A 27,908-nucleotide genomic window follows, 5' to 3' on the forward strand; every position below is an offset into this window, starting at 1 on the left:
TTGGTATATGTAAGAAGTGAATAACTCCCTCCTTTCCCCCCCCAGAATGCTCCTAAACTTGATCCTTAGGGGCCGATCCATCACTCTTCTGCAACAGGCAGGCATAAAACATGAGGCTTGTCTATAGGGGCCCCAAATCCAATGAACAGAGCCAGGTCAAAGTGTGATATCTTTACATCTCACACATGAAGAGTCGCAAAGGAACGTACTTGATCAGTGTAATAAAATAAGACAACTCTCATAACTGAGACAGACACAGGGGTGCTTGTGGCAGCTTAAAATAAGCCTATCATTAGTTGAATATTTGGGCCACCAAAGGGACTTCCTTCAGAAAATGCTAAATGCTTGTTCAGTGTTGGCTGTAGTACTTATAAAATCACAAACCTAGAACAGGCAGCAAATGAAAGCCATAGAAAATCTAAAAAAAATAAAAAAAAAAATAAATAAAAAAAAAGTACACCTTGTGCAAAAGAAAAAAAAAAAGGGGGGGGCATTTATTATTTTTCTGCAAATGAACCAGCAGTAGATCACAAATGCAAAGCAGAGCCTCCTGCAGACTTCTTCTAACTCCTTGTACTGACTTTCAGTTACGGAGTTGGAGGAAGTGTCAAAAGGAATTTGAATGCGGAAATCACTGCACTTGTGTTCCACTGAGCATCGCAGTGGCAGAGGGGACTTGGAGTTCATTCATTTACATACCTCTGTGAATGAATCACGTGGCTGTGATGCCTCGTACACACGTATGGGATTTCCAACAGGAAAAGTTCCTGTCAGACATCCTGCTCGGTTCAGTCTTTCCCCTACACACGGCTGGTTTTCCCGACAGGAAAACTGCAATGGAGCTTTGGCCGTAAATCGCGGTGATGTGTATGCTCCATCACAATTTTTCCCATAGGAAAACTGCCAAAAAACACCAGACAAAAATCTGCCGGATTTCCCGGTGGGAAAAGAAAGAGAACTGGCATTTTTTTGGCAGTTTTCCCGTCGGAAACACTGCGAGAAGCATACTCATGGCCGGGATTCCCGGCCAAAAGCTCTCCTCACAGTTTTCCCGTCAGGAAAACTGATCGTGTGTACGAGCCTGTGAGAGTGGCGCCACGCACAAAACCGTGCAAAATTTAAAAAAGTGACATCTGCTGCTGGGGAGAGGAACTCCACCCCCCCCCCCCAATGTTCCTAGAGAAGGGGGAGGGTAGTGGTGTCCACTTACATCCAAGGAATGGGTATAACATGGTCCACAACAGTAAAATTTGGGGGTGCAGACCACTTGCGCTGGTAACAGAGGCTTCAGTTACAGTCCCTGCATCTTGGCCATGCCTCTGACATGGTTCACCCTGACTGGGCTTACTCGTAGACTACAATTTAGCTTACCAGCAGAGGTGGTAGATCCATGTGGTGTGTTCCCCCTAATTTCGCTATTGTGATTGTTCCATGGAATGACACATGCTCTTAGAGGGGCTGGCACCAACTGTGAGAAGAGAACCCACGGAAGGACAAAACGGAAGGACATAGTTTTTAACTATGCTATTTTTGTAATAAGGTCTAAATGGTGGAGTTCGCCTTTAAATCTATACTTGTTCTAGGTAAGTACTGACAGCCAGCAAGATAAGTAGCATTTGAGGAGACGCATTTGTCCTGAGCCATTTTAAGAATACTCTCCATTATGGAGCTGTAGTGCAGAACCACAACATAAGGTGCATGCCCTATCTAACGTATGACCAGAAAGATTTCCAATGGCCTTCCTGGTATATGAATTCTTCCCCAGAAATGATTTCTGAAGCTGTGCTGGCGTATTCTTATGTGGTCAGCTTAGAGGTCATGGAGTTGCTCTGCTCGCTCTCGAGTCAGTAGGCAGACTGAATGTCCCTCAGGCTCTGGTCATAAGGCTGAAGGCTCTCCAACAACCAACTCATCACAGTAGGTGGGCAGGACAACGCCTAAAGACCAAGGTCAGGCTGGGGATAGTAGTATTCCGATACGTCTTCTTCATACATTTACCAAAATAAAACCTATATTTGGAAAACCAAAGAGAAGCTTCGGATACCCTACCTGTGCAATAAATATCAGCTAGGTTATAACTTTATGCAGAATAAACAAGGCACACATCTTTGTCACAACATCCATCAAACCCAACTGCGATATGAATGACTCTAAAACCAAAAGAATGGTTGGCGGCAAACACTTTAAGGAAAGCCAGATGACCCAATTGTCTATGACCATGGATCAGGTGCATCAAGCCACATTCAGCAGGTTAGACCTATTACAGTATCATGGGCAAAGGCCTGGGCACTTCTGCAGATTCTCCCTTCTTCTCCTACTGCCCATCCTTGAGAACTCTACCTAGCGGTGATGAACCTCCAATCCCAGCATGCCCAGAGAGACCAAGTATGGTGGGACTTGCAGTTTTACTATAGCCAATTACAGTTACTTGACCTTCACGACTTACAAATGTTTCCAGCCTTATTTAGTGGTTCAGTCCAATCAGATCATTTGCTGGTTTTAAGAGAACTAGATTCAGCTGGTGTTCCAATGTTCCAGGAAGAACAACGAGTACAATAATCTTCTTATTCCCTGGTTCTGTGGAGAATAGGAGGAAGGAGGTGGAATATTTGCTGTTCTACAGAACAGCTTTAGAAAAAAGAAAAATGTATGATTTGCAAAAAGATCTTGAGAAAAACAAGAACTCCTCTGTATTATGCTGCTGTACAATAATAATAAAAAAAACATCCGATCCAATTCTTTTCAAGCTTATGTTTGCATAACATCACTTTCCAAAGAAGCAAGCAGATTCCATAGAAAGATTATTGCACAGCGCTCCGCCCGCCAAGTTAGATGATCGCTTCGTGCTCATCGCTGCAATAGAGAGAACAAGCGTTACAACAGGAAAGGCCAACTAAAACTTGTATTACAAAAGAAGAAGCTGGGATAGCCGCACTCCTTTTTATTAAAACTGGTCACAGAACATCACACGCCACAGAAAACAATCAGGAAAAGGCTAACGCGTTTCGCACTGTGCTTCAGCGCTTATTCATAGCTCAAAACTTGTATTACTGCTCTATCTATAAAGCTCAGCCAATGATGGCTTTCAGAAAAAACAGCTATCCATCTGCACTGAATAGCATGAAAAGAGCCATGTGTTAAGTGTATGGTCAGTTTTACCTACACACAAGGCATACAGTGAGTGAAATAAGTATTTGATCCCCCATTAATCAGCAAGATTTTTGGCTCCCGGGTGTTTTCCATACATGCAACGAGCTGAGATTAGGAGCACTCTTAAAGGGAGCACTCTTAATCTCAGATTGTTACCTGTATAAAAAACACCTGTCCGCAGAAGCAATTTGATTCCAATCTATCCACCATGGCCAAGACCAAAGATGTCGGGGACAAGATTGCAGACCTACAAAAAGGCTGGAATGGGCTACAAGGCCATCAGCCAAGCAGCTTGGTGAGAGGGTGACAACAGTTGGTGAGATTATTTGTAAATGGAGGAAACACAAAATAACTGTCACTCTCCCTCGGTCTCCATGCAAGATCTCACCTTGTGGAATTTCAATGATCATGAGAACGGTGAGGAATCGGCCCAAAACTACACGGGAAAATCTTGTCAATGATCTCAAGGCAGCCGATACCATAGTTACCAAAAAAACAATTGGTAACACACTACACTGTGAAGAACCGAAATCCTGCAGCACCCACAAAGTGCCCCAGCTCAAGAAAGCACATATACAGACCCGTCTGAAGTTTGCTACCGTGTTTCCCCGAAAATAAGCCCGGGTCTTATATTAATTATGCCAACAAAAGACACAGTAGGGCTTATTTTCGGGGTAGGTCTTACCATGTAATGTGCTGTCTTCTCTCCCCCTCTCCCTCCCTGCCAGGAATCCCCAGTGTAAACTGAGTTAAAATGCTTGTACGATCCTATAATCCACTCTATTACAGTAGTATATAATGTACAATGTGTGCGTTTCTGTAATATAATTGTGTCAAATACCTTTGTTATAGTGCCGCTCTGCACTTCTGTTACCCGCCAGAGCTCTCTTCCCCCAATTATATTACAGAAACACACACATTGCACATTATAAACTACTGTAATATAGTAGATTATAAGATTTTACAAGCATTTTTAACTAGGGCTTATTTTCAGGGTAGGGCTTATATTGCAGCCCTCCTGGAAAATAACGCTAGGTCTTATTTTCAGGGTAGGTCTTATTTTTGGGGAAACAGGGTAATGAACATTTGAACGAATGAGAGGAGAACTGGGTGAAAGTGTTGTGGTCAGACGAGACCAAATTCGAGCTCTTTGGCATCAACTCGACCCGCTGTGTTTGGAGGAGGAGGAATGCTGCCTATGACCCAAAGAACCCCCATCCCCACCATCAAACATGGAGGTGGAAACATTATGCTTGGGGGTGTTTTTCTGCTAAGGGGACAGGACAGCTTCACTGCATCAAAGGGATGATGGACGGGGCCATGTACCATCAAATCTTGGATGAGAACCTCCTTCCCTCCACCAGGGCACTGAAAATGGATGGGTATACCAGTATGGCAATGACCCAAAACACATGGCCAAGGTAACAAATGGAGTGGTTTAAGAAGAAGCACATTAAGGTCATGGACTGATCTAGTCGGTCTCCAGACCTTAATCCCATAGAAAATATGTGGAGGGAGCTGAAGGTTCGTGTTACTAAATGTCAGCCTCAAAGCCTTAATGACTTGGAGAGGATCTAAAAAAAAGGAGTGGGACAAAATCCCTCCTGAGATGTGTGCAAACCTGGTGGCCAACTACAAGAAACGTCTGATCTCTGTGATTGCCAGTTTTGCCACAAAGTCATGTTTTGTGAAAGGGTCAAATACCCATTAAAATGCAAATCAATTTATAACTTTTTTGAAATGCGCTTTTCTGGATATTTTTGTTATTCTGTCTCTCACTGTTAAAATAAATTACCATTAAAATGACAGTATAGACCGATTATTTTTTTCAGTGGGCAAACATACAAAATCAGCAGGGGATCAAATACTTTCATCCCTCACTGTACCTACAATGGAGAGGTTTTTTTTTTTTACACCCCTTCTATGTCCAGGCCATCGAGTACAATGGAGAAGTTTATTTTAAATATTTTTTTTGCACATTTTTCGCTCACCATCAATATTTTTCTTCCTTTCTAACTGGTGTCCTACATTGGCCTCAATATTGTTTTTCATCTACTAAAGTCTTGTAGTGACACTTTGTTCGATGCACAGTGAGAATGTCTGGAAAGTTAAAGAATATCCAAACCCAAAAAACAAAAATGCAATACATTTCAGCTTACCAGTCCTTAGATAAGGTAGATTTTTTCCATCTGGTGATTCCGTCAATAACACCCTTCTTATCCTAGGGTGACAAGCTTCCTGTACTGTATCTATGGAGTTGCAGCATTGTCACCCAAGGACATGAAATGTGTTAGGACTACAAAACGCCTACCCCTTGCCTCATTTACCATAACAAAGGGGGAGGTGCTGTGTATTTCACAGAGCTGGGCAGGGCTGATTACACTACACAGAGCACAGGACAACACTGCATTATTGGCTGGATTAACAGGTATTATTTGGACTTCCTATAACAAAACACTTTTGATGGTACATGCAACAGAGCGATCTGCAAACTCTGGCCCTTTGCTTGCCTTTATCTGGCCCTTGGGGTACTCTTCCTGCCACCGACACCAATGACGGGGGCACTTTTTCTCCCATCGACACCAATGACGGGGGCACTTTTCCTCCCATCGACACCAATGACGGGGGCACTTTTCCTCCCATCGACACCAATGACGGGGGCACCCTCCCTCCCATCGACACCAATGACGGGGGCACCCTCCCTCCCACCGACACCAATGACGGGGGCACCCTCCCTCCCACCGACACCAATGACGGGGGCACCCTCCCTCCCACCGACACCAATGACGGGGGCACCCTCCCTCCCACCGACACCAATGACGGGGGCACCCTCCCTCCCACCGACACCAATGACGGGGGCACTCTCCCTCCCACCGACACCAATGACGGGGGCACTCTCCCTCCCACCGACACCAATGACGGGGGCACTCTCCCTCCCACCGACACCAATGACGGGGGCACCATTCCTCCCATCGACACCAATGACGGGGGCACCATTCCTCCCATCGACACCAATGACGGGGGCACCATTCCTCCCATCGACACCAATGACGGGGGCACCATTCCTCCCATCGACACCAATGACGGGGGCACCATTCCTCCCATCGACACCAATGACGGGGGCACCATTCCTCCCATCGACACCAATGACGGGGGCACTCTCCCTCCCACCGACACCAATGACAGGGACACCATTCCTCCTGACACCAATGACGGGGGCACTCTCCCTCCCATCGACACCAATGACGGGGACACCATTCCTCCCACCGACACCAATGACGGGGGCACCATTCCTCCCACCGACACCAATGACGGGGGCACCATTCCTCCCACCGACACCAATGACGGGGGCACCATTCCTCCCACCGACACCAATGACGGGGGCACCATTCCTCCCACCGACACCAATGACGGGGGCACCATTCCTCCCACCGACACCAATGACGGGGACACCATTTCTTCTCCTACTAACCACAGGTGCTATGTAGCCGCCTTAAGGTCTGAAGAACAGTACACTGCCCTTTTATTTATGACGATTGGACACCCCTGGTATAACAGAGGGAAGCAAAGCAGAGAAGTCCATTGTTCAGGTTTACATAACCCAAGTGGCTATACTCCACGTATTCAAGTTTAAATATCAACTCCAGCCAATCGTATTTAATTTTTTAAATAGGGTTAAACCCTGGTTAGGTTTTTATTGCTGCCTGCGTCCTTATTAGGGAAGATTAACCTCAGTTCCTGTTATGTAATGTTAAATCAATCCAACAAGAACAAAAACACATTTTTAATAGAGCAAGGAAGGGTTACAATTCGGACAGTGTTTTTATTATTGCCTCCAATATTCAATGCAGATTATGCACAGAAATTCCACTGCCAGTTACAAAACAAACATGCCATCTAGTGGAAAGAAAGCAGTACTACATACATCAAATCAAAGAATAATACAAGTGCAATGTAGTGTGAGGCCACTCGCTCCTTGAATCTGTAAAACTCCAAGAATTGTGGTAATCTTTATGTTTTTCAGAATGACCAATGAACCAAGTCTCTTGGCTTTTCAATTGGCTGAATATCCTTCACATATGAAATGGAAATTTTATGAAATTCCACGACTTAAAAAAAGAAAAAAAAACGCTCACCTTTAGGAGAAAAAAATATATAAAAAATGCACTTTTATTGCAGTAAAACAAAAGACTAATTTATTATTTCCCCCCCAGGAGCCTGCAAAGCATTATACCCCTGGATCAATAAATCACGGGTGCACAGATAGGATCCGGCAGACACGTCATCCAGCTTTCTTGCCTGTACCTCTAGACGGGCTTTCTGTTTGAAAGCTGGAGGAAGTGTCAATGGACTACAAAGGCGCTCATCAGGGGGAAGGTGCTGGAACCTAAACAGGGGTGTAACATGCTCCAAAAGTAAACTTAGCCTTTAAAATCGCCAAATGAAGTTTAAGTTGTTCTGTGATATGGATCTCAATTTTTAAACCCAGCAGATGTATACAACACACCAGCTACTTTACAGTAATCTGAACATAGGCTAAATACATAAAAGTTATATGTCCCGTTACATTGCATGTACATTTATTCTGTGCTAAAATAAATGTTATTAGGCCATTTTATCTCCAGGTTGAATGTTATTCTTCATGAATCAGGCGACTACCACATTATGGCTACTAAATAGAGCTGATTAACGCAGGAAATTAAATCCAATGTTCATCAGCTCCATCTGGTGGCCATAATGAGGTATATTTATTACTCCTCTATTCTTTTTTTAAAAGACAAGCTCAAGAATTGAAAAACAAAAACAAATCAATTGTACCCACCTAGGACCTAGATAGATGCAGCATACACTTCTATGAGCCATAGCAGAAATACAGCCAAAAAAGCTTTGGCTATACTTCTTTAAAATGCCGGAGGAAGTGCCAAAGAACTACAAGGGTGCTCATCTGGGGGGAACCCATGTCACACCCTAAACACAGATGTAACATGCTCCAAAAACTAACTTGGGGCCAGATCCACAAACGAGATACGACGGCGTATCTCGGTTTCTAACTATGCGACTGATTCATAGAATAAGTTACGCATTGCATCCTTAAGATCCGACAGGTGTAATTGAATTACACTGTCGGATCTTAAGGATGCAATTCTAGGCCGGCCGCTAGGTGGCGAGGCCATTGCGGCCGGCGTAGAATATGCAAATGAAGATTTACGGCGATCCCCGAATGGCCCGTCGATCTAAATCTACGTAGTTTCCGTCGGGTTACGCCTCGTAAAACTAGGGCTGAGCCCTAGTTCTCCTAAGCCATGTTAAGTATGGCTGTCGTTCCCGCGTCGAAATGTAAACATCAACGTCATTTGCGTAAGACGTCCGTGAATGGCGCTGGACGCCATTTACATTACCGTCTAAGCAAATGACTTCGGTGCAACGTCAGTTAGCACAATGCACGTCGGGTAATTTACCCGCTGGAGCGCGCCTAATTTAAATGGGACTCGCCCCATTCTATTTGGCCCGCCTTGCGCCCGACAGATTTAAGTTACACCGCTGCAAATTTCCAGGTAAGTGCTTTGTGGATCGGGCACTAACTTGGACAATTTGCGGCAGTGTAACTTAAATGGGAAAAGTTAAGTTACGCCCGATATTTGTGGATCTGGCCCACAGTCTTTAAAGTAACCCAAAGATTAAAGTTGCTGTGTGACATTTTTAACCCTAAGAGCAGATGTAAATCACACGCCAACTACTTTGCAGTAACCAGATACCTAATCTGAACACAAAGTTATTCATCCTGTTATTTTGCACGTACATTTATTCTTTGCTAAAACAAATGTTATTAGCATATTAGGCTATCTTTTCTCCAGGCTGAACCCTATCCTTCATATAGATTAGTGAATCAGAAAACTACTGCATTGTGGCCACTAGATGGAGATGAACATAGGTTCCTATGTTCATCAGCTCCATCTAGTGACCATAATTTGGCATTTTCCTTACTGATCTATTATTTTTGAAGAAGAGCAACTTCAGGGGTCTGAAACTGGCGGCTCTCCAGCTGTTGTGAAAAAGGTCCCATCATGCCTCTGCCTATGGAAGTCATTGTCACGCTTGTAACTGTCATCCCTGCAATGCAACATGGGACTTGTAGTTTCGCAACAGCTGGAGGGCTGCCAGTTACAGACCCCTGGCCTACTTGGGCAGAAAAAAAAATGCCCTTTGACCGCATTTTCACAGAACAAATGTACATGCAGTTTCACAGGAAAAATAGCTCTGCAAATTATTTATAAATACAGGAGGTTACATTCAGAAATGCCCAATTTCTGCAATTTTCCCTACTTTGCATGAGCCATTTAAGAGGTCTTGCACTCATATCAATTGTAAATGGACATTAGCAATTCATTGAATGCTCCAAGCAGTGTCCACACATAAACGCCTTTATTTTCTTCAACGACCTGAGAGCCCTAAAATTGGAGGCACACAAATGCAAACAAAACTAGATAATCGAAGTCTGTGCTTGGCCCTGTCCTCTTTTACAGTTTTCTCCAAGTCTATTAATCAACTGGAGCCTATAGAGATACCCAAAACTTGCAGCTATGGGGCGCCATGTTACCTCCTCCCCTTCCTCCAACTATGCAGGGTCAGACCACAGCCTGGGAGTAGGAGGGCGACGTCCTTAGCCCTATGTAGGCTCTGACACAGACATGGAGCTTACACAGAGTTTTCCACTTGGAGCTTTCACAGACAAGCTAAGGAAGGAGGAGGGCCTGGAAATTCCGTAGATCGCAGAGATCGTTGTGCCAGAAGTTGTAGCGGGTACCTGGTTTTGACAGGTATCCGCTCCCCTCCAAAAAGTGCCAAATGTGGCAGTGGAGGGTGCAAACTTTTAGCGGAGCTCTGCTTTTTATACTGACATGAAGTAGAAAGATAAGACATTCTGACTTTGCCCGGATTTTCTTTGCTTAAAGAAGTTGTAAAGGCAGGTGTTTTTTTTATCCTAATACTTTCTATGCATTAAAGGGGTTGTAAAGGTTTGTTTATTTTCTAAATAGGTTCCTTTAAGCTAGTGCATTGTTGGTTCACTTACCTTTTCCTTCCATTTCCCTTCTAAATGGTTTTTTTTCCTTTGTCTGAATTTCTCACTTCCTGTTCCTCCTCAGTAAGCTGTTCTGGCTGACTAACCCCCAGCCAGATGATGGGGGCAAGCTTACTGAGGAGGAACAGGAAGTGAGAAATTCAGACAAAGAAAAAAAACCATTAGAAGGGAAATGGAAGGAAAAGGTAAGTGATCCAACAATGCACTAGTTTTAAGGAACCTATTTAGAAAATAAACAACAAACCTTTACAACCCCTTTAAGATAAAAAACCTTGTGTGTAGCAGCATCCCCAGCACCCCACCCCCCTTATTTACCCAAGCTCCTTCTCTCTCCAGTGATGGCCAAGCTGTCCGGTCCCCCTGATTGGCCGAGATGCAGCAGTCACATTGGCTCCAGCGGCCGTCATAGTCAGAGGAGAAAGAGGGCAGGGCTGGTGCTCTGTGTCTGAATGGACACGGAGCTGTGACTGTTCCAGTGCCCCCATAGGAAGCTGCTGACTGCGGGGGCACTCGATAGGAGGGAGGGGCCAGGAGCAGCAAAGAGGGACCCAAGAAGAGGAGGATCAGGGCTGCTCTGTGCAAAACCAACGGAAAGAAAGGAAGAAGGGAAGATCATTGCAAACAGAGCGTTACACAATTAAAATAATGAAGCTTCTACTTACATTGTGCGGTAGCGGACTCCCCTCCTGGAGTTATAAAAACGGCACCCAAAGTACGCTATTGCCAGGATGCTCAGCGTCAACACAATACCACCAATAAAACTACCCAAGTCAAATCCTGATATCTTCTGTGTTCCTGAGGATATAGTACCTGTGTACAAAACACATCACATGTAGTGTATATTTATTCCCCGTACCAAACCTTTATTTCAGGTACTTGTATAGCACCAAACAATGTACACATTGCTTTACATATATAGTACATTCACATCAGTCCCTGATGTGAGCAGTTTACAATATACGGGTGGAACTCGAAAAATTTGAATATTGTGCAAGTTCATTTATTTCACTAATGCAACTTAAAAGGTGAAACGAATATATGAGACTCATTACATGCAAAGCAAGATATGACAAATCACGGCTTGAATTGTGATTATTATGGCTTACAGCTCATGAAAACCCCAAATCCACAATCTCAGGAAATTAGAATATTACATGCAATCAATAAAACAAGGATTGTACATAGAACAATATCAGACCTCTGAAAAGTAGAAGCATGCATATGTACTCAGTACTTGGTTTGGGCCCCTTGTGCAGCAATTACTGCCTCAATGCCGCGTGGAATGGAAGCCATCAGCCTGTGGCACTGCTGTGGTGTTATGGAAGACCAGGATGCTTCAATAGCGACCTTCAGCTCTTCTGCATTGTTCGGTCTCATGTCTCTCATCTTTCTCCTGGCAATGCCCCATAGAGTCTCTATGGGGTTCAGGTCAGGCGAGTTTGCTGGCCAATCAAGCACAGTAATCCCACGGTCATTAAACCAGGTTTTGGTGCTTTTGGCAGTGTGGGGCAGGTTCCAAGTCCTGCTAGAAAATGAAGTCCGTATCCCCATAGAGCTTGTCAGCGGAAGGAAGCATGAAGTGCTCCAAAATCTCCTGGTAGACGGCTGCGGTGACCCCGGATTTAATGAAGCACAGTGGACCAACACCAGCAGATGACATGGCTCCCCAAATCATCACAGACTGTGGGAACTTCACACTGGACTTCAAGCATCTTGCAGTGTGTGCCTCTCCATTCCTCCTCCATACTCTGGGTCCTTGGTTTCCAAATGAGATGCACAATTTGCTCTCATCAGAAAAGAGGACTTTGGACCACTGAGCAACAGAGCAGGTGTGTTTTTCTTTAGCCCGGGTAAGACATTTCTGACGTTGTTTGTTGTTCAGGAGTGGCTTGACAAGAGGAATACAACATTTGAAGCCCATGTACAGGATCCGTCTGTGTGTGGTGTCTCTTGATGCACTGACTCCAGTCCTTGTGAAAGTCCCCACCTTTGAATGTTCTTTTCCTGACAATCCTCTCCAGGCTGCGGTCATCCCTGCCGCTTGTGCACCTTTTTCTTCCACACTTTTCCCTTCCACATAACTTTTGATTAATGTGCTTTGATACAGCACTTTGGGAACATCCAACTTCTATTGCAATTACCTTTTGAGGCTTTCCCTCCTTATGGAGGGTGCCAATGATGGTTTTCTGCACAACTGTCAGGTCAGCAGTCTTTCCCATGATTGTGATTCCTACTGAACCAGACTGAGAGACCATTTAAAGGCTCAGGAACCCTTTGCAGGTGTTATGGCTTAATTAGCCGATTAGAGTGGGAAACTTTGAGCCTAGAATATTGCACCTTTTCACAACATTCCAATTTTCTGAGATTGTGGATTTAGGGATTTCCTGAGCTGTAATCCATAATCACTACAATTATGACAAATCACGGCTTGAACTATCTTGCTTTGCATGTAATGAGTCTATCTCATATATTAGTTTCACCTTTTAAGTTGCATTAGTGAAATAAATTAACCATTGGACGATATTCAAATTTTTCGAGTTTCACCTGTAATGTTTTTTCCCCCCACAGACTTCTCTAGATGGTGGGAAAAAAAACACACACAACAATGAGGGGAATATATAAAAACTGGAGCAGACAGAATCTGCAGCAGCTGTGCATAGTAATCAGCTTCTCTCTTTCATATTCAAAAATAAAAGTAGACCTACAGTGGGCATAGAAAACAATCACCCCCTTTAAATGTGTTGCTTTGCAGCCTGAAATGGAGAGACAGACACTGTTTTTGTTTTATCCAGCTGCAGTGGCGGCTGGTGAAATTGTGCAAACATTGGCAACAATTTATGGTCTCCTCGGGTGGTCCAAATTTTCTACTTTGAGTTTCCAATCATTTTTAGGAGGAGTGTGATTCTTTTTTCCAACTGAGGGATTCTGTTTTTTAAATAAATAAAAAATAAATAAATACAATTCTGACAGGTTGGTGTTATACCTTTCACTTGGATGTTATAAGTTGCACTGAGTAAATAAAGCTGGATAAAACAAAAACCGTGTCTGTCTTCATTTCAGGCTGCAAAGCAAATAAAATTTGAATATTTTTAAAGGGGGCAAATCTTTTCTATACCCACTGTAAAGGAAAAACCTTTTTTCTAATTTTGGATAGAGTAAAGGGTTATAATTATAAGGTTATAAAACTTATAAATGTATAGGATTATAAACCCTTTTGATTTATTTGTATGCCATCTGTGCCACATTGCAGAGATTTACCTTAATTTCCTGTCCCATAGCAAAACGGGAAGAGCAGAAATCCCTAAAAAATTAAGGTAATCCCTTGTGGACCCGCAGGCCACCAGAACGAATGTCCCTAGTGGAAGCTTTCCTTTTATTACTTTTCTGGGGACAACTTTCAATGATAATGATAAACAGGACCAATAGAGAGGGTGAATCTCCTTAATGGGAACAGACAGCAATAAAAACTCATCATTGTGACTGGTGATAAGGGAGCGAGATTTTCCTGGTTTCTGATTGCAAGACCGCATTCGCACCTCAGCTTTTTGAATTGCGGGCAGATTTGCTGCGATACTGCCTGTGATTTCAAAGTGCTGAAGTGTGAATAACAAAAATCGCAGAACGCACATTTGAGTTGCCATTCATTCGAATGGCACCTAAATTTGCGGTTCGGTTCTGCCACGATTGTCGCACGATAAAAGCAATCACAGCAAACCGCATTGCGCGATGCTTATCGCCCAAAAAATTTTAGGAGCTACATTTGGGCAACATGCTTTACGCGATGCGGATTGCCACACGATTTAGTACACACAATTTGTGGCAGAACTGCACCGTGATTTTAGGTGCCATTCAAATGAATGGCATCTCAAATGTGCGTTCTGCGATTTCATCCACACCTCAGCGCGATTCAAAACGTTTACATGTAAATGCAGCCTTAATTGGAGACTTATCGGTGACAGCCGAGTCTTCATGCTGGGAGTGCAACATCAAATGATTACGTCCGTGTACAGGAGGCCCAAGACTAAGTTTAGACTTGCGTTTAAACTGCTGTGCCTCTGAAAAACAATCTGTGCTTGGATAGTTTTTCAGAGGCGCTTAACATGCAGCGAGGAGGCAATATGATGCCTCCTTACCACTTATTTTAACCAAATACTGTATATACTCGAGTATAAGCCGAGGCACCAAATTTTACCACAAAAACCTGGGAAAACGTATTGACTCGAGTATAAGCCTAGGGTGTCCATCTGCATGCCTCACTGTGCCCATGCCTAGACTGATGTTTAAACATGGGAGTCTAAGTAAGGGGTGCCCGGCTTTGAAAAATCGGTGCTCCCCAGCCATAGGTCCCCCAGACAACAACCTTTGCACACTTGTAGAGGAGAAATGGGGCTACATGCGTGCCAAGTTCCGGGTGCAGGGGACCTACGACCGGCACTGGGTCCCCAAAGTCACCAGAGAAATTACCATTTAACATGGGAGTCCATGGAAGGGGTACCCGGCTTTAAAAAAATAAAAGCGGTGCTCCCCGGCCGTAGGTCCCCTGGACAACAAACTTTGCACACTTGCAGAGGAAGAGTGGGATCCGGGGGACCTACGGCTGGCCGGTACCGGGTCCCCAAAGTCTGGGAGATCAGGTGCAAAAAGGTGACTCGAGTATAAGCCGAGGGGGCATTTTCAGCACACAAAAAAAAATGTGCTGAAAAATTTCCCCTTATACTCGACTGTATACGGTAAATTCCACACCAACGTTATGCCATTGCAGAGCATTTGTGGCGCATTTCCATTCGCTTGATTTTTGCTGCTTCCGCAAAGCATCACAACCTGTAAACACCCCCATCCACTGCCTCTGAAGTGTTTAACACCTCCCAACAGCAGGTCTGAAGAAGACCTGAGAACGGAGGGGGTTGGGGTCCTTTTCCCCCCCCATTACCAATAATCTCTCTGGCTATCTTCTGTCATTAGAACATTGCAGTAAGTATTTCTACCACAATACATACTGGTCACAGGGCTGACGGTGGTGGAAGATCCTTGGGTTGGAGATGTTGCTGTGGGTTTCAGCGTTCCTTTACTAGTCACAGTCGTAGAAGTGGCGGTACTTGGTGTTGGTGGGGGTGGACCTGAGAATAAATATGAAAGACATCAAAATATCTATAAAAATAAATCGACTTTATAATATCTTCCGCCTAGAACAGTGCTGTGTAGTCTTCATTTTCTTCACAGTTCAGGTTGTTGGGTCATTTTGGCCCTGTGCACTTTTCTGAGGTCAGTCGATTGCCATGTATGATGGTCTCTTAGTAAATGGAGCCATTATGTTGGCAGACAGAACAGCTGTTGAGCCCACCCTAGCCTGACCTTAAAGTGCTGGGCACACTCTGCCTCACAGTTTAGTAGAGGTGCCACGTATGGTGGGACCTACTACAAATCCACTTCTAGTGCCTCTCACCTGTATAATTGGAATGCAATTTATGAAAAGCTGAAGTCTATTAAAACCCAACAATGAAATGCTCTTATCTTCTCCACTTGGGTCTGTTAAATATAATAGTAAAAACTGTTTATCCGTTTGATAAGAAAAAAAAAAGTGCTGATCCTTCAAGAAACCTTGTGAGCTGATAACTTTCTATTAAGTAAGGTCCCTTAAACCCCAGAGCCCCTCCCCTTCACCCAAGTCCCTCCCCCCTTCACCCCAGAGCCCCTCCCCCCTTCACCCCAGAGCCCCTCCCCCCTTCACCCCAAGTCCCTCCCCCCTTCACCCCAAGTCCCTCCCCCCTTCACCCCCGAGCCCCTCCCCCCTTCACCCCCGAGCCCCTCCCCCCTTCACCCCCGAGCCCCTCCCCCCTTCACCCCCGAGCCCCTCCCCCCTTCACCCCAGAGCCCCTCCCCCCTTCACCCCAGAGCCCCTCCCCCCTTCACCCCAGAGCCCCTCCCCCTTCACCCCAGAGCCCCTCCTTCACCCCAGAGCCCCTCCTTCACCCCAGAGCCCCCCCTTCACCCCAGAGCCCCCCCTTCACCCCAGAGCCCCTCCCCTTCACCCCAGAGCCCCTCCCCTTCACCCCAGAGCCCCAAGTCCCTCCCCTTCACCCCAGAGCCCCAAGTCCCTCCCCTTCACCCCAGAGCCCCAAGTCCCTCCCCTTCACCCCAGAGCCCCAAGTCCCTCCCCTTCACCCCAGAGCCCCAAGTCCCTCCCCTTCACCCCAAGTCCCTCCCCTTCACCCCAGAGCCCCAAGTCCGTCCCCTTCACCCCAGAGCCCTCAGTCTCTGGTTGAGAAACACTGCTTTAGCCTCATTCACATTTAAGTGTAGAATATGTAGGCAATTTTGAGACTTTTTTGTGTATTTTAAAGTGTGCCATACAGGCTCTCACACGCTTCCTTCTGGGCCATCTGAATTTCCAACCAAATTGTTTTTTTTTTTTTAGCAATGAAAGCCCCAGAATTCCTCAAATGTCCTTTCAAATGTGGAAAACCCCTGATGATGAAATGAATGAACCAGAAGGAATTGGGGTTGGTTGTGTCAGCACTTACCTTTCTATTAACAGTGTGAAATCCTTTATGAAGCATGCACAAAACACAGATAACAGGCTGCAGGTCATCATTTGCCAAGCGTCAAAGGTTAACATTTTGCCCACAATACAGAGACAAACAATGCAACATAAATATGGAAGACAGGGGTCACTTGGCCACCTACAATTATTGTGGAAAAGATCAGACAATTTCTAGCATTCTGCCTCATCCACCTGTCAATCAGAGTCCTCATCCACCTGTCAATCAGAGTCCTCATCCACCTGTCAATCAGAGTCCTCATCCACCTGTCAATCAGAGTCCTCATCCACCTGTCAATCAGAGTCCTCATCCACCTGTCAATCAGAGTCCTCATCCACCTGTCAATCAGAGTCCTCATCCACCTGTCAATCAGAGTCCTCATCCACCTGTCAATCAGAGTCCTCATCCACCTGTCAATCAGAGTCCTCATCCACCTGTCAATCAGAGTCCTCATCCACCTGTCAATCAGAGTCCTCATCCACCTGTCAATCAGAGTCCTCATCCACCTGTCAATCAGAGTCCTCATCCACCTGTCAAGCCCTCTGCACCATGGAAATGCAGGACACTAAAATATATGTAACGCAGTGTGGCACCCCTGATGAGTCCAGAAGACGCCCCGGTTGAGAAATGCATCGCTGGAGGGACCCGGCTGGGGCAAGGTATTGGGTATTCCTCCATTTCATTGCCCCCAAACATAACTGGCATTTAACCATTGCCACGCAGGAGGCGGGTGGTGGGCAGAGAGCCCCGCTGTCAAGGTCGATTTTTTCCAATTCCTGGAGTTGGGCTTTAACTATTCATATGGCCATGAAATTCAAACTACACTAAAAATAAATAAGTGAACCCCATCCATATTACTGCCCAGTATACAGCACTGTATGAGAACAGCGTGTCACCCCAGCTTGTTTATTCCAGTCCTCCATGACCCTTGGCACAATTCTAGCAGTAAAATAAAATATGGCCTTTTACTCCAACTATCTATCTTCATAAACAGTCCTACAAACATAAACTTGTCACAAGGTCAGTAATGTAACTAAAGCAAAGGATAAAAAAAAAAAAACATGTTACTCAAGGCCGATGTTTTTATACATCTAAGAACCGGCTGGTGCTGAATTCAGCCGAGGTTCTCTTCCCATTCCGGAGCAAACTGACACAGACAATAAATGCCGATCAGATGGATAATCTGTTTGGTGTAAACATGAATGTATCACTATATAAGAGAATGACCAGGAAAAGGATTGGGACTGGTTGAACGGGATCTGATCCAGAAGAGAAAGACACAAACAAAGCTGGTTGAGAAGAGAGGTCTGCCAGGGTAAAGAGAGACATACAGACATAGACAGACAGAACGATAGGACAAGTCACTGGATGAAATGGCATCAGATGAACAAACCAAAAAAATAGCTGGCAATGAATGGCCTGATAAAAGGCCAGCATTGGAACCTAGCAGATCTTTCACCAGTTGGGTTCTGCAGATCTGTGGCAACGGGTGAATCCAATTGTCTAAAATATTATTTGTCAGAACATTCTCTCTCATCATTAAGTCAACTCATTTTGTTCCAAAAAAAACTTAAAGGGGTTGTAAAGGTTTGTTTTTTATTTTCTAAAATAGGTTCCTTTAAGCTAGTGCATTGTTGGTTCTTACCTTTTCCTTCCATTTCCCTTCTAAATGTTTTTTCCCTTTGTTTTCTTTGTCTGAATTTCTCACTTCCTGTTCCTCAGTAAAAACAAAGAGAAAAGCGCCTCTAAATGCAAGTGTTTAATAAGTATAGCCAGGGGTTGACAAATTTGCTTGGAATCTAGGAGCCAGCTAAAAAAAGTTAGGAGTCAGAAAACGCGCCCCGTCCCGACGAGCTTGCGCACAGAAGCGAACACAAACGTGAGCAGCGCCCGCATATGTTAACGGTGTTCAAACCACACATGTGAGGTATCGCCGCGATTGGTAGAGCGAGAGCAATAATTCTAGCCCTAGACCTCCTCTGTAACTCAAAACATGCAACCTGTAGAATTTTTTAAACGTTGCCTATGGAGATTTTAAAGGGTAAAAGTTTGTCGCCATTCCACGAGCGGACGTAATTTTGAAGCGTGACATGTTGGGTATCAATTTACTCGGCGTAACATTATCTTTCATAATATTAAAAAAAATGGGGATAACTTTACTGTTGTCTTATTTTTTTAATTAAAAAAAGTGTAATTTTTTCCCCAAAAAGTGCGCTTGTAAGACCGCTGCGCAAATACGGCGTGACAGAAAGTATTGCAACGATCGCCATTTTATTCTCTAGGGTGTTAGGATAAAAAATATATATAAATGTTTGGGGGTTCTAATTGGAGGGAAGACGATGGCAGTGAAAATAGTGAAAAATTACATTAGAACGGCTGTTTAACTTGTAATGCTTAACTTGTAATACAAACTGCCACCACCAGATGGCGCCAGCTCACACATCTGGTGGTAATAACTTGTAATACCAACAGCTCACCACCAGATGGAGCCAGCTCACAAAAGCCAAGTCGCCAGGACCCTATTTCTAGTCGCCATGGCGACCGGGATTTGTCGAGCCCCGAGTATAGCAACATGTAATGCCACACTTACATCTAAGTAATGGGTGACAAGCGCCCGGGAGATGGGAAGCCTCCTGAGTCTATCGTGCAGCGGATCCCGGTGGCAAGGGCAGTCTAAGCCACTGGGTGACTAGGCAGAGCGGCCGCAGTATCTGATGGAAAGGGCCCGACAGTCGATCTCGGTATGAGGGACAGAATGGCAGAGCTCCGGCTTCCTCGCAGTAGGGAGCTCCGCCATTCTGTCCCGCATACCGAGGAGCTCCCTACTGCGAGGAAGCCGGAGCTCTGCCATTCTGTCCCGCATACCGAGATCGACTGTCGGGCCTTTTCCATCAGATACTGCGGCCGCTCTGCCTAGTCACCCAGTGGCTTAGACTGCCCTTGCCACCGGGATCCGCTGCGCAATAGACTCAGGAGGCTTCCCATCTCCCGGGCGCTTGTCATCCATTACTTAGATGTAAGTGTGGCATTACATGTTGCTATACTTATTAAACACTTGCACTCAAAGGCGCTTTCTCTTTGTTGTTTTTTGTCTTTTTACCAGAGCTGGCTTCGTTCTCTTGGAAAGTTTGCCCTCACTGCTCATATACATCACCTCTTAGATGTGTCACAACATCATTCACAAAAGACTGCCTATTTCATGGACACTTCCATCAAATTTAATCCATGGACTAGTTTATTTTGTTAGTTTTATGTATTATTTTAAACCCAGTCTTGATTCTCTGAATTTAAATTTTCTGAGCGCCGACATAATTTGTATATACCCTCCTCAGTAAGCTGTTCAGGCTGACTAACCCCCAGTCGGATGATGGGGGCAAGCTTACTGAGGAGAAACAGGAAGTGAGAAATTCAGACAAAAGAAAAAAAAACATTTAGAAGGGAAATTGAAGGAAAAAGGTAAGTGAACCAACAATGCACTAGCTTAAAGGAACCTATTTAGAAAATAAAAAAAACGAACCTTTACAACCCCTTTAACATTTTCATTTACATGGGCCGATCCTTCTGTCCACGTGAAGGGCAGTCCTAACCCTCCTGAGATGCACAGGTGGTCATGCAGGCAACCTGTTGAAATCAATGATAGGTCTGTGTCCTGATCTGTGCATTGGACCCGCATGGATGTGGAGGGCCGTGCAGCTGGCCGCCTCTCATTGATTACAACAGAATGCCTGTACATCGCGGGCAGCTGAAGACCTTCACATGGGCATAGGGATCAGTAATGCTTGTGTCAATGACCGTACAAACGTTTATTGAGAAGCTAACATTGTTGACACAGAGCTATATTAACCACTTCCATACTGGGCACTTATACACCCTCCCCCCCCAGACCAATTTTTAGCTTTCAGTGCTGTTGCACTTTGAATGACAATTGCGCGGTCATGCTACACTGTACCCAAACTAAATTTTTATCATTTTGTACCCACAAATAGAGCTTTCTTTTGGTGGTATTTGATCACCTCTGGGATATTTATTTTCTGCAAAAACAAAAAAAAAAAGTGACCGAAAAAAGTTTTTTTTTGTTTCTGTTATAAAACATTGTAAATAAGTACGTTTTCTACTTCACTGATGGGCACTAATATGCGGCACTGATGGGCACTGATAGGCGGCACAGATGGGCGGCATGGATGGGCTTGGATAGGCGGCACGGATGGGCTTGGATAGGCGGCACGGACAGGCGGCATGGATGGGCACTATTGTATGTGTTGTACTAATGGATGCCAAACAATGCCTGCCAATCAGTGATGCCCATTGTGGGCACTGATTGGCATCCATTTTTTGTGTCCTCTTCATTCCTGGTGGTCTAGGGTGGTATCCTTTTTATCCCTGGTGGTCTATATGGCCATCCCTGGTGGTCCAGTGGGCATCCTCGGGGGCTGTGCTGATAATCGATTAGCACAAACCCCCCCCCCCCCCCCGTGTCACAGAAGCAGCCGATCGGCTCTCCTCTACTCGCGTCTGACAGACGCGAGTGAGGAAAAGCCGATCACCGGCTTTTCCTATTTACATTGTGATCAGCCGTGATTGGACACTGCTAATCACGTGGTAAAGAGTCTCCGTGAGAGACTCTCTACTGAGATCGGTGTTGTGGGGTGTCAGACTGACACCCTGCAACCACGATCGCCGCGATGCGCGCCCCCGGGGGCACGCAGCAGCTCAGAATCCTGAGGACGTCATATGATGTCCAGTCAGGATTCTACAACCACTTTGCCGACGTCAATATGTCATTGGCGGGCGGCAAGTGGTTAAATAGACGTGGACATACATAGTCAACATTATAAGTCCTTAAATTTTTTCATATGCAATCCACATTCAGGTTGGGTTCACATACAGTGCCTTGAAAAAGTATTCATACCCCTTGAAATTTTCCAAATTTTGTCATGTTACAACCGAAAACGTAAATTAATTTTATGTGATAGACCAACACAAAGTGGCACATAATTGTTAAGTGGAAGAAAAAAGTGCAGCAGACCAGTGTGAAGATATACACAGAATTTAAAAGGAATTTTTGAGCTTTTCCTGCACTTTAACGCAAAATGCGCTTCAAAAAAATGCTGAGCGTGAAAGTAGCCTATCGGCGAAAAGGTGCCAATTAATTCATATTCATTTAAAATTCATGATAAATTAAAAATTTGAATACAAATAAATATTTTACATACTGTATTTATTGGCGTATAACACTCACTTTTTTACCCTGAAAATAGAGGGTAAACGGTGCCTGCGTGTTATACGCAGGGGGCTGTGGAAAGTGTTTTTCCTGAAACTTCCACCTTAAAGTTAGGGTGCGTGTTATACGCCTATAAATACGAATATATATATATATATATATATATATATATATATATATATATATATATATATATATATATATATATATATATATATATATATATATATATATATATATATATATATTTATTATATTAATATATATATATATATATATATAATAAATATCGGCTAGGTCAGTAGCACATCCTGAATTTTCAGCTTCAACAACCTAGATTTTCTGTTTGGCGTACCGCTAAAGGAAAATTACCTCGCCACCAAAAATACACAATTACTTCACAAGAGATGGTATGTTTGCACAGCAGACACTAAACAGATTTACTCATCTTATCACTTCTCTGGGAAAATCAGCTAGAACTGGAGATCTGTGACAACCAGTTACATTTTATGGTCGGCCAATGCTTTGTAAGGCGATTTTGTAAATGCATAGAGCAGGAAACACAGAGGTGGCTTTAATGAAACTGGAGTGCGCAAAATCTGGTGCAGCTCTGCGAGGTAGCCAAATCAGGTTTTAATTTTTTTTTTTGTCAAAGCTTAAAAGTGGTTGTAAACCCTTTACAACCCACTTTAACCTACAGGTAAGCCTATATTAAAGCGGAGGTTCACCCTCAGAGAGCACATTTTCCCCTTAGATTCATGCTCGTTTGGTCTAGGGGAATCGGCTAATTGTTTTAAAAAATGATCCGTACTTACCTGTTTACGAGATGCATCTTCTCCGTCGCTTCCGGGTATGGGCTGCGGGAATGGGTGTTCCTTCTTGATTGACAGTCTTCCGAGAGGCTTCCGACGGTCGCATCCATCGCGTCACGATTTTCCGAAAGAAGCCGAACGTCGATGCGCGGGCGCAGTATAGAGCCGCACCGACGTTCGGCTTCTTTCGGCTACGAGTGACGCGATGGATGCGACCGTCGGAAGCCTCTCGGAAGACTGCCAATCAAGAAGGAACGCCCGCTCCCGAAGACCCATACCCGGAAGCGACGGAAGAAGATGCATCTCGAAAACGGGTAAGTACGGATCATATTTTAATACAAATAGCCGATTCCCCTAGACCAAACGAGCAGGAATCTAAGGGGAAAAGGGGAAAAATTTAATAAATGGGTGAACTCCCGCTTTAAGGCTTACCTGTATGTGCTTGAAATATCTCCCAGACCTGCACGGCCTAGGAGATATTTGCAAGTCTCCATAGGGCGATTTCTTCTGCGCATGCGCCAGATTTAGAAAGGACACGCTGTGCCGTTTCTATCTAGGGTCATGCCGTTAAAGGCGGCTCCAGTACGCATGTGCAGGAGTGACATCACGTGACTCCGGCCAGTCACAGAGACGGAGTTTGCGGCCCCGGAAGGAAGAGGGGTGAAGAATGGACACTCGCTACTGGCGAGGAAGACGGGGACATCGCAGGCTTCTTCTGCAGGTAAGTGTCAAATAATGGGCTACTATGCGATGCATGGTAGTCCATTATGCTTTATTGCATGGAAACAAAGGAAGCAACACCCATCAGGGTTTACTTCCTCTTAAATTGAACAAGCTGAGGTTAGAAGACGATTGGCTGCCATGCACAGCTGCAGCAGATTTTGCACTCTCCAGTTTTAGTAAATCTACCCCATAGTGTCTGCTTGCATGAACTCTGACCTCAAAGCACCCCCAAAATTCAGACTTCCTGAAATGCAATGCTTATCCACGTCGTCTGTGGTCAATATCTACCCAGTCTCCATGATTCCGGGCAAAATATAAGCAGATTAATCTTCCGTTTTAATTTGTCTCTCATACAAAATGTGTGGATCATGGATTTAATAACAATGTAACAAAATTACTTTTTGTTACAAGGAGAGCTTCAATAGAGAGCTGTGCATCTGTTGAACACCACTAGTGTACCAGGGGTGTCCAAACTTTTTTCAAAGAGGGCCAGATTTGATGAAGTGAACATGCGCGAGGGTCAACTATTTTGCCTCGCATTCATTGAACCATTAAAATGAAATGCAAATAAACTAATACGCTGCCCAACGAGAATTATTTTGCCTTTGTGGCTGTGTGCATGGCATACTAGCTCATTATGTTGCTACTTACCTGAAATTGACGCCCCCGAAGTGCTCCTCGTTTGCCGCCGCCATTTCCCCTTGCAGATTCTTCCAGTTTTTGCCGCTGTGCTTGGCCGGGGCGGCGATGACGTCACTCCCGAGCATGCACGCGGGACCGGCAGATACCCGCGAATGCGCAGGAATACGGCATTAACCCCAGTTATGGCATTCACAAAAACGGCACGCTCAGTGCGCCTGCGTCGTCGTGTACGGCGCGCATGCGCCGTAGACATCGGCGCCTGTCATTGTAAATATCTCCTAAACCATGTAGGTTTAGGAGATATTTCCAGCACGGTAAGCCTTAATCTAGGATTACCTGTATGTGCAAGTTGTGTGGACCGTGAAGCAAAATAAGGGTAAGTTCCCATTAATGCAGCCTAATCAGTGCCCATCTGCAGCCTCACCATGACACGAATGCAGCCTCTGAATGCAGTATCACCATAGCCATCAGTGCAGCCTGATCGATGCCCACCTCCAGCCTCAGAGGGGGCGGGACGAGCGCCAACGGATTACATACAGGAGAAACTACAGAGGACACAGGAGAGCAGATGACGGAATCACGTAAACGGACCACAGTGTCAGGGCTCAGTAGCCCCAATTATTGTGGTCAGTTTGAAGAGGGGAGGGTATAGCCAGGCAGGATCAGCCAGGTCCAAATGACACATCACAAGCACTGTGCTGTATAACATGCTCTGGTAACAGGATCTGTTTTTTGTTTTTTTGGGCCAACAAAACACACATCATATCTGATCTCCTCTTCCTGCCGCCAAAACCACAACTCATGTTTATATCTTCAATCTTGAGAGTCTGCAAGGACTTTATAGCAGCTCAGCCAACCTGACCTAATTTCAGACTGATGTATATGAAGAAATCCTGCGCTACACTATAGTGATCATACAATGACCACAAACAAGATGCACCTCTATTCCATTTCTATAGAAATAGTTTCTGCCCCAGCTACAAATTTGTTTAGCAGATTAAAATACCCTAATCTGCAATCATGTTTGCCCGTCCTAACAGGAAACATGGTCCCTCCCCAGAGAATTCCTTGAATAGTTTTCAGCCGCTGGTGAAATATGCCATTGCAGGGCATTAAAATAAACTGGTCTTTAGAAAAATTAGAATGGTGCCGTTGTTTGAGAATGCTAGCTGCCTGGCTGTCTCTGGCCTCAAAATTTCAGTCACTGGTCTGGAGCATTTATGCATGCAGTGAAGTCACACCTCTTGAATTGCATACTTGCTTGAGGTCAGCGACTCAAAAAGGGTAGATTTACTAAAACCGATGCACTCAGAATCTGGTGCAGCTGTGCATGGTAGCCAACCAGCTTCTAACTTCAGCTTGTTGATCTAAACTTTAACAATAAAACCCGATTGGTTTCTATGCAGGAGATGCACTGATTCTGTACGCTCCAGTTTTAGTAAATCAACCCCAGTGTATTGCAGCAGTACTATTTTTTTGCATTAGTATTCATTTTTTGCAGTGGCAGCCTTGATATTTTTTTACAGTATCTTTAATAAAAATATACACCAAAATTTCGGCAACTAAGACATACCGGCCGAAAATGTACTCGCCAAAACCAATTACCGATACCCATCGCCTAGGAAGAGTAGGTAGTGGGGTGGTTTTAGAGGTGTGGGGGCTTGTTAGGGAGTTGGGTGAGTAGAGGGTGAGGGCAGGGTAGTTGAGGGTGGAGTGAAATAGGGATTGTAGGGTGGGAGAGTTGAGATGGAAAAGGCTGCAATTGTCGAGTGGAAAAGAGGATAAGGATGGGGGGGGGGGGGCATTGGGAGACATGGGCAGAGGTGACAGCTGGTGAAGGAAAGGACGTGGCAGAAGTGACAGGAGACGGTCACAGACTGCAGACACCATACAGGAGAAGTCACCAGTACTCTGCTCACAGAGCCGTGAGAGCCGAGTGATCAGCAGTGTTAGATCGCTCAGCTCTCAGTGTTGGAGCCGGTGGGGGACAGATACAGTATCTAACTAGGCAAGTAGGATTTAAAAAAATAAAATAAATAAAAACACCCCCTCACATTAACCACTTGCCGACGTCGTTATACGGCGGCAGGTCGGACTCGGTACGATCCCACGAACCATTGTAGCTGTACGCTGGTAGCAGGAGTGCGCCCGCTGCATCGCGGGGGTGCTGATGCTAGTGACCGGTGCAATGACCACGGGCACGAGAGGCAGAACAGGGACCTATTCTGTGAGAAGAAACAGATTGCGGGTTCCTAATAGCTAGGAACCACGATCCGTCATTTCCTCTGTCAGTCCCCTCCTCCTACACAGTTAGAACCCCTTGATCGCCCCCAATCAGTGCATTTTTATAGCACTGATTGATCTATAAATGCCAATGGTCCCAAAAATGTGTCAAAAGTGTCTGATGTGTCTGCCATAATGTCACAGTCCTAAAAAAAATAAAAAAGTGCTATAAATCTATCCCTCATTTTGTAGCCGCTATAACTTTTGCGCAAACCAATCAATATACGATATACGCTTATTGCGATTTTTATTACCAAAAATATGAAGGAAAAGCTGAGAAAAAAAAAAAAGGGGGATATTTATTATAGCAAAAAGTATAAAAGTGTTTTTTTCAAAATTGCTTTTTTTTGGTTATAGCACACAAAAAAAAAAAAAAAAACAATGGCAGAGATGCGCATATACCACCAAAAGAAAGCTCTATTTCTTTCCTGAACCCCTGAGCTGTTGTCATTGATGTATACCAAAGTACTTTAAGGCAGCTTTCACACTTGCGTTTTTTCGGCAGACATGAAGGGGCGCTCCATGTATATCTATGGAGCGATGGATGTCAGCAGTGACCACGTCCTCTGCCATCTGATACGGTTCGATCCGCTAAAAATCAGACGTATGGCGATACGTTTGCCATCCGTACTGGCGGATCGGATCGGATGAGATCTGATGGAAATGGACATGCAGTCCGTTTTCGTCCAATCTCTCCATAGGAATCGGCGGCACTTGTCAAGCCCCTCCCCAGTCAGTGGGCAGAGAGGGACCCGTCATTCGCCCGCTCAGCGGAGATCAATGGAGAGATCTCCTGCTGAGCTGGCGGACTCCGTGGCAACGGATCATAATTTCTTGAGGTATCAATACTGCCTTGTTCCTTCGGCCTAGTTTGCACTTGCATTTGGGGGGGTTGCGGTCTCTCTATCTGCAAAGGAAACAGGTAAATGAGCCCAAAAGCAGACCAAAAAAAAAAAAAAAAAAACTGATGCAAAAGCACAGGCTATATACATTTCAGTTGGGTTCCTAATCAGAGCAATTCATAACATGAGAATCTTATATTGCTCCATTGTTTATCACTTTCACTTCTCTATGGTCACATGCTTATAATGCGACTACAGGGATTTATACTGTGGCTGTCGTGTACTTTTTCTCTCCATGTTTTGCTGTTGCATTGTTTTTGTTTTAATTTTTTACATAAACTACATCTTGGGTCATGTTTTTTATGAGAACAGTTCTATGAAACATGGCAGAAGTAACGTGGTTATAAACCTCTGAAATCAAAAATGAACAAAGCCTATCCCTCTATAGTGTGTACTTGCCTCAGTCGAACGCACAGTGTACGATTTCTGTCACCTCTGCCATTTTTACACTATCTGCCTGACAGGTCATGCCAACACCACAGAATCCCCACCCCCTCTCCAGCACACAGAAGGCGATTGCCAGCCTCAGCTGTGCAGGTTTCCTTGTGAGACCAT

General features: G+C 44.7%; 1 protein-coding gene across 1 annotated transcript in view; it reads right to left on the bottom strand.

The window, feature by feature from the left end:
* Positions 1-485: 485 nt before the first annotated feature.
* Positions 486-27,908, bottom strand: part of TMEM123 (transmembrane protein 123) — an 87,496-nt gene continuing 60,073 nt past the window's right edge. Inside the window, exons 3-5 of the mRNA XM_040340211.1 lie at positions 15,229-15,348; positions 10,894-11,041; positions 486-2,853 (exon numbers count right to left, since the gene is read on the bottom strand). Coding sequence (XP_040196145.1) covers positions 2,829-2,853; positions 10,894-11,041; positions 15,229-15,348 — 293 coding nt within the window. The 3' untranslated portion in view covers positions 486-2,828. The remainder of the gene's footprint in view (positions 2,854-10,893; positions 11,042-15,228; positions 15,349-27,908) is intronic.

The sequence above is a fragment of the Rana temporaria genome, chromosome 2 (assembly GCF_905171775.1).
Source record: "Rana temporaria chromosome 2, aRanTem1.1, whole genome shotgun sequence".
Taxonomy (NCBI): Eukaryota; Metazoa; Chordata; class Amphibia; order Anura; family Ranidae; genus Rana; species Rana temporaria.